General features: G+C 36.4%; 1 protein-coding gene across 20 annotated transcripts in view; it reads right to left on the bottom strand.

Moving 5' to 3' along the window:
• KCNMA1 (potassium calcium-activated channel subfamily M alpha 1) overlaps positions 1–12594 on the bottom strand; it is a 536645-nt gene that overhangs the window by 88349 nt on the left and 435702 nt on the right. For 5 of the 20 annotated variants that reach the window (XM_026116842.2, XM_026116843.2, XM_026116835.2 and 2 more), the window contains one exon: positions 4169–4342. The exons of the other annotated variants lie outside the window; for them this stretch is intronic. In XM_026116842.2, the coding sequence (XP_025972627.1) occupies positions 4169–4342 (174 nt within the window). The remainder of the gene's footprint in view (positions 1–4168; positions 4343–12594) is intronic. 20 annotated transcript variants of the gene reach the window in all.

The following is a 12594-nucleotide window of genomic DNA, read 5'->3' as shown; positions in this document are numbered from 1 at the left end:
TTGTTTTCTAGGCTACTTCATGACCAGAGAAGCAGTAGGTGAGTCTTATTCTGCGGAAAGCAGATAATATGGCTATTGCATTCTAAGAAAAATAAAAAAGTATGCTGTCTTTTCACAGTATCATTTAGAAGTCCAGAATTTTATAGTCAACTCACCTAGAAAAGTCCAAGTACAGTTACACAACCCAAGAGTTTTAGATATCCTGGCCAATCTGTGTGTGTTACGCATTCTTCTCTTTGGCTAAATCTGTAAGTGACATGCCATTTCAACTCTCATTAAAGAGTTTGGTTGTTTAATTTAAGCTGTAAAGACTCATAGGCAAGGTCTATACTGCCCTAAGCTACCAGCCAATGAAGGGGCTTTGTGGAGGCTAAGTGTTCCTTGCCCTTGCTTGCTGTCCACAATGCCAGATATAGCTTCATCACCGTGTACAACCACCCAAACTCAACCTACGTAAAATGTTCTTCTAATCTTGCAGAATGTGCTGTTTAGGACCTTTGACAAAGACTCAGCAGGTAACTTGTCTGTTCAGCATAAGCCACATGATGGCACTAGAAAAGCGGATATGGGATGGATGGTTCTAAACTCAGGTAACACACAGGAAGATGTGTGCTGTGCCGACTTTGAAAAGTTAAGCTTTCTCTGTTATCTACAACTTGCCTGAATTAAAAGTATAGTGATAATTACCCATGTTTTTCATCTCTGGAGATGCCTGATATTCACCAAAGTCATAGCCTTCGCATAATGCTTCTCAGAATAATCAGAGCACACCAAAGCAGGTCTTCTTACAAACTGAATTACATATGTCTAGGTCTAGTTACCAAGAATGTTCTTCCCCCTGCACTTGGAAGCTGAGAGTCCCACGGTAGTGGGCACAGCATAAAAACTTGACATGTGTAGGAAAGGTTTCCATTTGGAACGTGAAGTTCTGATGTTCCTGAGAAGCAGCAGTCATATGATGTTACAGCAACACAGAAATTAAATGGTTCGGGTTAAAATTCTGTCTATATCAATTAATCATTTGAATGGTACTCCCAGGATTTGCCCCAGACCTAAACAAAGGCTTCACACTTATTAGTAATATAACCTCACTGTACAGACCATCCCATCTTTTTTTTCAGTGGCTCAGTGCTTCTCTTTACTCTAACTCACTTGTCTCTCCAGTACAAGATATGTTTGGACCACTTGACTGCTGCACCAAAAGGAGCTAAACCTGAAAAAATACGTAGACAAAAAAAAAAAAAAAATCTATTTCCTTGCATTTAGAAAGATCATCTCTATTTTTTCAGATAGCTGTCTATAAACTCAAAAGCTATTTTAATGTAACTGTGTTTAATCAAAATGTGATTTTCATTCACTGGAAGTGCAGGCAATTTAATACAATAATACAGAGAAATAAACTCTTTCATTCACAGTGGAAAATATACTGCAAGTGTCACTTTCTCTACAGATTATACAATTAGTACACTAAATGCTGTATACATCAATGAATATGTAAACTGATATTGCCATAAGTTTCTACTAGACACCAGAGTCTTACAAACAGTGTTAATTCTTACAAAAATTATTCATTGTTTCAAGAAGTTTCACAGAAGTCAGCGATTTTATTAACCTTTAAAAAGAAAAGCCTGCCCTCAAAACCCAAAGAAAAAAAATGAAAGAAAGGCATTAAGCAATTGTAGAAGCACACCAACCCAACTGGGGCACTACGACCAAAGCAAGCCCTGTAATAGTATAATGACCTTTAATGAGTGTCTGGGGAAACAATACAGTCCTAGAATAAAAGACAAAGGGCAAAACCCATCATGGCTCCACTGACACTAATTCAAAATGATTTTCAGAACAACTAAAGAATGTAAGAGAGGTAATCTGATCCACCAATCTGACCTCACTTTGATTCTGGGGCCCTGCTGCTGCCATTTCTAATTGTCAAACACTCTACATTTCACATCTGCTCATATTTAATGAAAAGCTGACTCTCACCACCATTCTTTGAGTTAACTAGCTCTGTCAAGATGGGCATCATACGACCTCTGTGCACTGCAAGGAAAACACAGTGATTTCTATTGAAGCCCTGCCAGTGAAATTTTGCACATGTATATATTTTTTTTAATTGGAAAAGAAAGGCTTATGTTGGTCTGTAAAGAGCTTGAATTGGTATTGATTTTTTCTTACTTATTATTAGCAGTCAAAGGTGGTAGTCTCACAAGGGGAAGAATGAGATCTCTTTTGATTTGATGGAGTGATGAAGGGGGGAAAAGGCCCTTGAAAGACAGGATGCTAAAAATCCTCAAAGCTGTCAATATCTCTTATGTTTCTGAATATAACATAGATTTTTAACATGTTTCCCAATAGTATTGTGTTTGATGGCAATAATATCATGCACAGCAGGTTTTTGGCTCAGCAGGCAACACAATCAAAAATGTTTTCTTTTCCACCTCTGTATGGTCTTAAGTGAACTGGAAAGCTACAGTAAACCTACAAATTATGGTTTTTCTTTCCTTGCCAAACACTACTGATGGCAGAAATTTCACCCATTTGTAGGGGACATATTCATTTAGCCCTGTCTGGTTGCTGTTAACACCAGTGCTGGAACCCAACCACATAATCTCTTTGTACTACTCTGTATTAATGCAAACAATACCAGACACTGCGTTACAGAGGCTGTTCAGTTGTGTAAGTAACACCCTCTGCAGTAACTCTCAATCCAGGAAAACTTCTCAGTCACCATTCTTAACAAACAAATATGGCGACATCTTACTCACATACAAGGCTCTCTGAAGGATAAAAACTCCTGCAATTTATAACAGGACTTAATACCGGGAGTTATCTCCCCTGAGGTGATATGTGAGTTGCAACTAAGCAGAGAAAAAGGACATTCAGAATGCTTATATACATATACAGAAAGAGCGTTTCTGGCAAAATTGCTAAGAAGTTCCATTAGAATCAATCCAGTCGATGCAATATTCAGTGCACTATCCATAAAAATACTATCACACTATTGGTATATACTCCACATTTGACTCTGGATCAATAGTTCAAACGTCAAAATAGTTAGAACAAAGTCATTCACTATGTGGACTACGTACCACAATACACATGACATCAAAGGCAATCAAAGGCATAATCTACTAACTACATTATACTCTTAGTACTGGATGGTATTTTTATTTGTCGTGACTCGTACGGTAAAGCAGACATGCTTCCTGATCGCAACTTCTAATATTTCTTCTAGATACATCTGATGATTTATTTGTCAGTTTTTCTTTTCCACTAGGATAGGGAAAGGAAAACAATTCCTGTCCTGAGACATAGTTTTGCCTGTTATGGACATCTGAAGAGGATAAGTAAAGGAAAAATCATCATCTTCTTTAACAGTCTTCCTCAATTGTTGAAAACACACTGATAAAGGTAGCTTTAGAATCCCAGCCAGGAGACCAAGGAATTAACAGCTACTGAGAATTTCTTTTCCCTCTCAATCTCTGATCTTTCAAAAGAGCTTGACTCTTGTTATGCAGAAGTAGTTTGTGAAAGAATATAGAGGAGTCAGGAAGTCTGCATCAGGGTAACCCTACTCAAAAGAACTACAAAAGGTATGACTAAGATTTCTGGGGTTTCATTGCTGGACAGAAGGTCCCGCCTTACTGAAAATGAAGGAAAAAAGCTAAAGATAATGGTAATATAAAACACAGTTTCAGCTACTACAGTTCTGCTACTAAACTGTGTCCTGTATATTTATTCACTGCCATTGTATGCTGTTCTAGTGCCAGCACTATTAAAGCTGCCCACTTAGCACCGGTCAGATTTAGACACAGACCTGTTCCTCCAACCATTAAAAAGCATGTACCGTACTGTTTAATTAATGACCATTTATATTGTATGAATTCAATAAAAAAGATGTCACCAAACTGCACTACTAAGGTCCCACATGCTATTGCAAGAGCATGCTTCCTAAAGAGCACATAAAGCAAAGTAATGAATTACATTTTTATATCAATAATAAATAACAACAGAAAAAATAAATAAGAGATGTATTAAAACTTGGGTTTGACTTTTTTAAAAGCATCAGCCCAGTAAAACTCACAGAACTACAATGTACGACACAAGACGGGGATGATACCACAGACACCACAGACATGGAACAGCATGTGTTGGTGTTAAAACTTACAGGCACGTAAACTGGTGGAGCAATCATTAACAGAGACAGAAGAAAGTGGGAAGGCTCTCTCAAGGGTGTCCATGTTACTATGTACACTGCCTGACATGCAAGAGCAGTCACGCTCAGAGCGTCCGCAATCAAAACAACATGCCAGTTTCATTCTCTTGTAGATGGACATCTTGGCTATAATCATGTGTTGGATGGGAGGAGAGGAAGAGCAGCAGGTTAATGGCAAGGTTATATATATAACAAGGCAGCTGGAAGGTAATTTAAGGGATTTAATACAGGCCTTAGTTTATGTTAACAGTCTTGACCCAGGGAAAAAAAATGCAATGAGATTATTGATAACACTTTGGCTGTACATTAAAAGTAGGGCAAAAGATAAATTGTTCTTTATTTCTCTTCAGTCTTATAGGGTGATCACACACATGGGGAAGAATTACTGATTACAATCAAGTGTTTGGATTAAAAAAGAACATAGTGAAAGCAGAAAATCCTACGAACATATTATTCCCATGGCACAATTAATACTGCTAGGCCAAAACAAGAGAAAATATTTAAGCCGCAAATGCATTAGATATTTTGCCCTACCCTGCTTCCTGTAAAAATCAAAGATATTTTTTTATATATATATATATATATATATACACACACACACACAGAGGAAAACATACATACAGATATATTCTCATATACACTCACACACACACATAAACATATATATATGTACATGCGTATGTGCGTGCGTGCGTGTACATATAATCCTCAAACAAATGCTAATACTTTCTTAGTATTAAACTGTGCCAGGGAACTCCTTAATTGCATTAAATTACACATTACTGGAGAGTTACAAGATGTTCATAAAATTTTCTGAAAGATTTACTTAGTTTACATTATATCTTCAGGAATTCAAATCAACTCTTTGACAGAATACCAAAAGTTGTCCATATAATAGAAACAACTAGTACTGGCAAATATGCTTGACATTAAAATCAGTTCACAAATAAGGCATCACCAAAAGCACACAGAGCATTGGTCCACTGACACATGCTGAACCAATCATTGGCATTTTTTCTGCTTGGAGTAGAACTGAGTTTGAACCATGCAACTGGATTCAAAGGTAGGTCAAGAAGCCAATAACAAAATGCAAAATTAGGTGCTAATTCCAAAAGGAGTGCCAGATTGGAATACAGCATTTATATCCTTTAATCGTGGGAAGGATACTGTCTTTGCTATGTATTTCTATAAATTTACAGCATGCTATTTTATAAATGTATGCATAACTACCACTGCACAATTTTGAATGTTACCTTAATCACATGCGAGTTTAAATCTGAAGAAATGCAAAGGCCACTTAAAATTGTTTCACATGTTGCACTGAACCAACACTTTTGGTAATGGTTTAGATTGAACTGACTCAATTATTCTAAAGACAAAACAGAACACTGACAGGCAAAAACAAAACCTTAAAAGCAAATGCAGAAGAAAGGTAATGTTTCTCTGGCCTGTACCTTCAGTTTAGGATGTCTTTTTGTATCGTGGTAATGATGTTAATTTAAAACGTTTTCCCTTAATTTTGCCATTTTTAATGCTACAGTCACCAGGGAAGAGGGACTGAAATCTCTGAAATGGGTCAAGTCCTGTTCTAAGGCCTTGATGACTTGCCATACAGTATATCTGTCAAGCAAGGGTAACATTATGATTGTGGAAAACAGGCATTGAGGGAGATGAATGAGTGATCTCTTCAGCAGCGACTCCATTCCTCTAAAACTTTGCTCACATGACTAGTGGCATGTTCTTTTAGCATCCTAGTAGAGTTATCTTACAGCTGTTCAGAAAGTCATCATGCAGCGTCAGGCTTGTTCATTGCATGGTACATCATTCCTCAGAGCTTGGCTTTTAATATGAAGGGTTCCACTGCAGCTTTGATGCATACACATTCAGACTACACAGAAAATTCAAAACAGCATTTGGTATCTCATGGTTTCCCTCTCTCTAACTCTTCCCAACGTATCCTTTAAAATTGAAAAGTTGGGGGCACAAAAATAAAAGTGAAATATTTTATCAGAAAATGTGGAAGTGTTCCCATTACACCTATTTTTTTATTCTTACTTTAAGGAAATGAAAGAAAAATAAAGAGCATTTGTGAGACACACTAACAGTAGGTGAGGGAAAAGGAAGGCCCATTTTGTTTTAATTACAGCTGTTTTGAAGGACTTTTTCTAATGAAATGCTGTAGCAAAACACACTACCCAGCAATTCTCAACTGCTATGTTATTGGTTAGTAACAGTCCCTGGTTTTCATTTACTTGTAGCCATATCTTGTCAACAGTCAATAATAGGATATGACACATTTATTAAAATTAAAAGAAATCATCCTTAAGGGCAAGGAGGGTTGGGAAGGAAAACTTTTTGTACATTTTCATCAAACTTAAACCAATGAAATGGGAAATTTAAGCCCTTCTGTTCAGTGGGGGAACGAGTTCACAGCACTTTTCAAAAGTAATGCCCTTTCAGGGACTGTTTTTAACTATTATTATCAGTTGTTCTGGAGATCATGCATCATTTTAATATTTCACACCATGAACATGCAGGAAACAGGCTTGAACCTGAAAATATAAGTAGCAGAAAGGACTTGCTATAAGGGTTTCAAACCAATATATAAGCAATTGCGTATCAGAGCAATACATTTTATAAAGAAAACATGCTGTTACTCTTCATTCCTTTTATACAGTCATTGTTACATTCATACCAAATACAGTATTTATTTTTTTAATAAAACAAAACATGGAATATTAGTAGGGATGGTTAGTGACAAGATCAAAGACAAGACGGAAGTGATTTTAAATGGTTCAGCCACACACATACCATTTCCTATTAAACGTCCATAAACATTAACAAAACATGGGAATCATCACAGAGATGGGGGACCTTTAGAACAGCATCTGGGTGGGTGTTAAATTCATTTGACATCTATAGGACCTCATAGAATCAACTCATTTCTATTCAAAGAAATGTTCTGGATGTCAAAGAGAGCTGTTATTTGCAACTACTGAAAATTAAAGTTGGGACACAAAATAAAGTACTTCCTATTTTCAACTGAAGAATAAATGGATAAAAAGGAAGAACAGCTCCTTATGCTTAGTATGATGACAAGCCCATAGCATTTGTAAAATGAATTAATAAAAGTATCAGAGAAACTTATCATGGATATAGAAATCAGACTAATTAGATTATTTGCTGACAAAACAAGACGCAACTGAACAATTGTCATTTTCCTGATAGACTATGATCACGGAAAACAAAATTTCTGCCAATTATTTATAAAAATAAATATTTTCTAAAAAGCATTTTTGTTGCAATTTCTCTCAGAAGACAATAGCCTTCCATTTTAATATGGGAGGAATGTGTCTTAGATGTTTGGGATTCTAGCAATACCTGGCTTTCTGATCTCAAAAACTCAAAAAACCCAGTCAACATTTCCAGAAGATTGTCTGGATCTGAGGTGCTGCTTAAAGTTCACAAACAGTAACGGGGTGTATTTCCAGCTACAAAAATAAGCAAAGGAAACCGAAAATTATTCTCCACCTAAGATGTCAAAGAACCGTTCCTTTTTTAAAGGAAGCAGAACAAAGTACCCCTTCATCTTTGCTGATTGCTCTTTTGTTTTTGTTGTTCTTTTTTAAAAAACCACACAGTCTACCCAGTCCTAGTATTCCACCCTTCACTGAAGTTTTCCTTATGATCCTCAATGGTTAAAAAATAAAAAGGTAGATCTATGAGGACATCTAGTGGATCTCTATGATACAACAGCTCGTTAAAAAGCATCCGAACTGGAGGTTTCTTGACCAGCAAATAGTGAAAAGGTCCCAACTACGATTAAGAATTGAAATGGATAGAGTGTCATTTCAATTCAGCAGTTTCTCATGACCCACAGGAAGAGTAAAATAACAACAAAGGGGAGTTTTACAAAGAAACTGTGGTACAAAACAACCAGCAGCACTAAAGGAAGACCAGACTGATTTGACTGCCTTTTAGCGACGTTGGTTAGCATCATGAGACTAAAATATTGAAAGGGCTTCCCCCAGCACAATTTCAGTTTTCTTAAAAATACAGCAGCATATCTTAAACTGTTTGTGACAATTTTCTCTTAACACAACAGGCAAAGCTATCTCTCCATTATTTAATTGTGACAGAACAATTTTAAGACCTCTGACTCAGTTTGTTCACTATCTTGCAATTTTTGCAAAGTTCTGACTTTAAATGATGTCAGTCAAAGGCAATTGGCTAATTCTTTGCTATAATTTATATGATGGTGTTCTTTGTCAAAACTGTAGAAATTGCAGGTGACCTGGGTGGACATTCTACCCTATTTTAACAACTTTAAGAATGACTCACACATTTTGAATTAATGACACGTTTATAGACCAATTCATTTTATTTTTCATCTCTCATCATGACCTTTCCTGTATTACCTTAAAGAAGACTCTCAGTCAGTGTGTTCTCAAAGCTAACTGCACTTCTGAACAGACTGAAGCTATTGGGAAAATGGAAAAGCACAAGTCAAAGATACGTGACCTTTCTTTAAATACTCTTTTAGCATGAAGAGCTCATTTATTTAGTTATTATTATTATTTAAATTTATTTCTTTGGCCTTGCCAGTCCAGAAAGGCCTCAGCACAGAAATGTATTTAATTTAAACACTCTGTGTCTATACACAACAGTGTCCATCCCAAACTTCAAGCAAAAACATGACTAATTAAACATCAATACGTCCAATTTATAACTGCAAAAGCAAGGATCATCTTGAATACCTTCCATCATTAGCTAAGTAGGCAAACAAATTCTGAGTATTAGAAAACTTATCAGTAGTGCTGATGGAAAAGGCAGTACTCAGACTGAAATTTGCATGGGATAATGTTTTTAACTTGAAAATTTGATATGGATATGACTGACTGCATGGGTGCACATTCTGTCACACAAGTGATTTACAGGACAACCCTTGTATTCTTCCTTTTAAATCTTACAGAAAACGGTTGTTACTATTTTTAACTCTGTCTTCTTGCTCATATGGTTTACAATGAGGCCACAAAATAGATGAAGTGGCAATGCTAAGGGGATGGTAACCTCCAGCACAGGGACAGGAACAAACTGCTGATGACCAAAGATGGGGAACTCTGACTGGCTGTGCAACTAAAGAATTACTAAAATGGAAACCCATCCTTAATGACTGAGAAGAATCTTTGCAATGTTATCATGTAAATTTATCTGAAACCAACATATATTGCTGCAATAGTTCAAATCACTACTATGCTCATCTGCACTGGATTGGTTTACTGCAACAGGAATGAGAAATTTGTTTTCAAATCTGTTTCACTGAGCTTGAGAATTTAAAAAGAAAGTGAGGACCTGTGTGTCTGTCAGGCTGTTCTTTTGGATAATATCAGAGGAAGAGTCTCAGGACGGCGGTCCATATCACAGAGCTACTAATATTGTCAGTAAAATCCCCAAAGTACTGAATTGAAGACTGAAAACTCCTTTCCAAATATCAAGGTTTTCAAGGTAGAAATTTTAATTGTTTAAGCTGCAAATTATTAGCAAGTGGTCAATTCTGTTAGCACTGATCATCTCAAACGGGCAGTTAAATTAATTTGGTTCCTGTATCACCAGCAGTGATTAAAACTGATTTCTAGAATTTTTCAAAGGTCAGATTTCTCCTTTCCGAATTGCTTCCAGTATTTTGCCTCAAAGTTAATGGAAATTGTTATTTTAGCTATGTAAATTAGCCTCTTTCTGGCTTACTAAGACTACTATTTCTTATTACGGTGACCTGTCTGGATTTTTGGCCCTTTTCTCCCCCTGCCCCCCATTTTTCTGCTGCATCCTTCTGTTGGCTGATGAGATCTTTGACAAGACCATTGCTCTGTGCTTGAGTACTTAGGTCTGATTTAGACCTAAGCCGTTATCACAAAACAAATCTGCCATATCTGGTGAAATGGTGAAGAAGCCTGAGAGCCTCACTTATTTAGAGTAGCTGCAGTTATACTGGATGGTTAGCAGCCTCAACCTGCTACAGAAATGGCTCACTGCAGCTATGAAATATCTGATCCCTCTTGATGTTTGAAAGAACAAGTCCATATAAACCTGTAAATGCCCTATAGCAAATATTTTTTTTGCAGCAATTGTATTTCTAGAAGCAAATTCTTCCCATCTCCCAAATGCTGTATTTATTTTAACTATCATGACTGTGTACACTAAAAATGGCTGACTGAGAGCCTCCATAGATGACATTGAATTTAAGTGGTATGGCCCAGATTGATGTGAAGTGGTCTATAAAGTTCATATTATATAGATAATAATAAGCATAAAGCCTTACAGTTAAGGTCCTGAAAAGACGGTGTCAATCTTCTTATGTAATTAGCAAAGTAAAACTGTTATAGTCTGGGGAAAATAATCACTGTAGCTTGTCTCCTGGTAAGGATGGTTGTAGGTTTATGTATCAGAAGTCAACAACACAGTTAATTCATTGTCTGGCTTTCCTCCCATCTCCTTTTTTGTTGTTGTTGTTGGTGTGGAAAAAGGAGTAAGACAAGGGCAGTAAAAGACTGCTGTGTTGTTCCTCTGTGTCAGCTATGCAATGGAAGAGACAAAATACAGAAAACTGAACACAGATCTGACAATGAATTGCACTTAACCAGGCAAACAGTGCTATAGTGGTGATTACCCCAGCCTAACTGACATCCCTAAGAATTCATGAGATGCCTCCAGAATCATTTCAAGGAAATTTCACTGCCAAGGTCTCATATTCAATTAGGGATAAAAATGTTTGCAAAAAAAATGTGTTAAAAAGGTGGAAGAGGGGAACACTGCTGTATTTTCTTCAACGTCGCCCTAATCTGTGTGGGTGTAAAGGATGAGAAAATAGTGGGTATGACGTCACTGCTACATGCAACATAAATAAAGAAAAGAACCAAAATACTGAACAAAAATACTCTCTGCTAGAGAAAGACAGGTTGGACCGCACTCTGGGCTACAGGGAACCCATTTTTACTCACAATAGATCACTATCAGTGTGCAGTTAAAATATAGTAGGGGCCGTGTTCCAAGGCAGCAAGAGGAAAAATAAATCAAAAGTTTGTCAATTGTCATAGATTACAAGAAATTCCTTCAAACACATCAATGTACACATGATATGTCCCCTCAGGGGTTCAACCCCCACTGTTCACAGCAAGCACTGTCACTGGAAAAAAATATATAGAGAATTAGACCACAGCTTTTACACAAAATGAAACAGAAGGAGTATGTCATCCAGTTTAGAGATTTCATCCCAGTGTGGCTACAATTTTTTATATATATATGCATGTATTTGGCCCCTTGCTGAAAAAGCTACAGTTAAATTGAATAGGAAAGAAATTGAAAATATTCCAAAAAATATTAACAATCTGTAAATAAACTTCCATACAAGCATTTCTCTGGACAACATGACATCAACATTCATAGGTTATTCAGGGAGCAGGATGGGTAAGGTGAAAGAGGAATGGCAGAAACTGCAAAAGGAAAGCAAGGTTACTTTAATTATCCCTGGCCTTGTGGAAACGCACTGTTCTGCCCTGAATTATTAATATTAGGCCTAACAGCTTTGGACAAATGGCTATGTAGGTCAATCTCACTTTTAGACCCCAACAATACCACAGATAATATTCAGACAGTATCTAAATTCATGTGAAACCTCAGATGCATTATTAAACAGTGTGGTTTTCAAGTGTCACAGGAAGCTGCATTAATTAATGCCGCAGTAATTAAGATTTCCATGTAAAGGAGATATTCTTTCACATTCATTCACCTGAACATGCCAATATTTTTATGCACAACCTTTCACTTCATCTTACATGTCTTCCACATTCCGCTCTCTCTAATTGTTATTATGTTGCTCACTAATTAAAAGATATATATTTATTCTATAGGATTTCATGTGGGTGTGGATGTGATTATTTGCAGTGTCTCTGAAAATCAGACTGACAGATTAGCTGTTGACAAATTAGTTGACAGTTGCCTAATTCAATGGGAAAAGTGTTTTTTTAATTTATGCTTTGTTTTGGTTAGACTGCATTTTAAGATCAACAGTTTGTGTAGCTTACAAATGGATAACATAGCTAAGATTTTCAAAAGTGATTAGTGACTTGAAAGCTTAAGCTAAAAAGTTTTAGAAGGGTCTGAATTGCAGACCACACTAAAGACTTATCTTTTAAAAAAAAAAAAAAATCAGGTCCTGTAAGAGGGATCTCAAGATTGTCATCAAACTTCGAGAGACCAAAAATCACTAATTACTGTTGAAATTTTTCATTTAAATGGTTTTGTGGATTGATAGAACTTTAAAAGCAAAGGAATTGTATTATTCCTAATAGTTACAAATACGCTGCTAAGTGGGAAGCTGT

This window comes from Dromaius novaehollandiae, chromosome 6 (genome assembly GCF_036370855.1).
Source record: "Dromaius novaehollandiae isolate bDroNov1 chromosome 6, bDroNov1.hap1, whole genome shotgun sequence".
NCBI classification, from domain to species: domain Eukaryota; kingdom Metazoa; phylum Chordata; class Aves; order Casuariiformes; family Dromaiidae; genus Dromaius; species Dromaius novaehollandiae.
The sequence above is the reverse complement of the archived record's forward strand: the minus strand, read 5'-3'. Positions and strand labels throughout refer to the sequence as shown.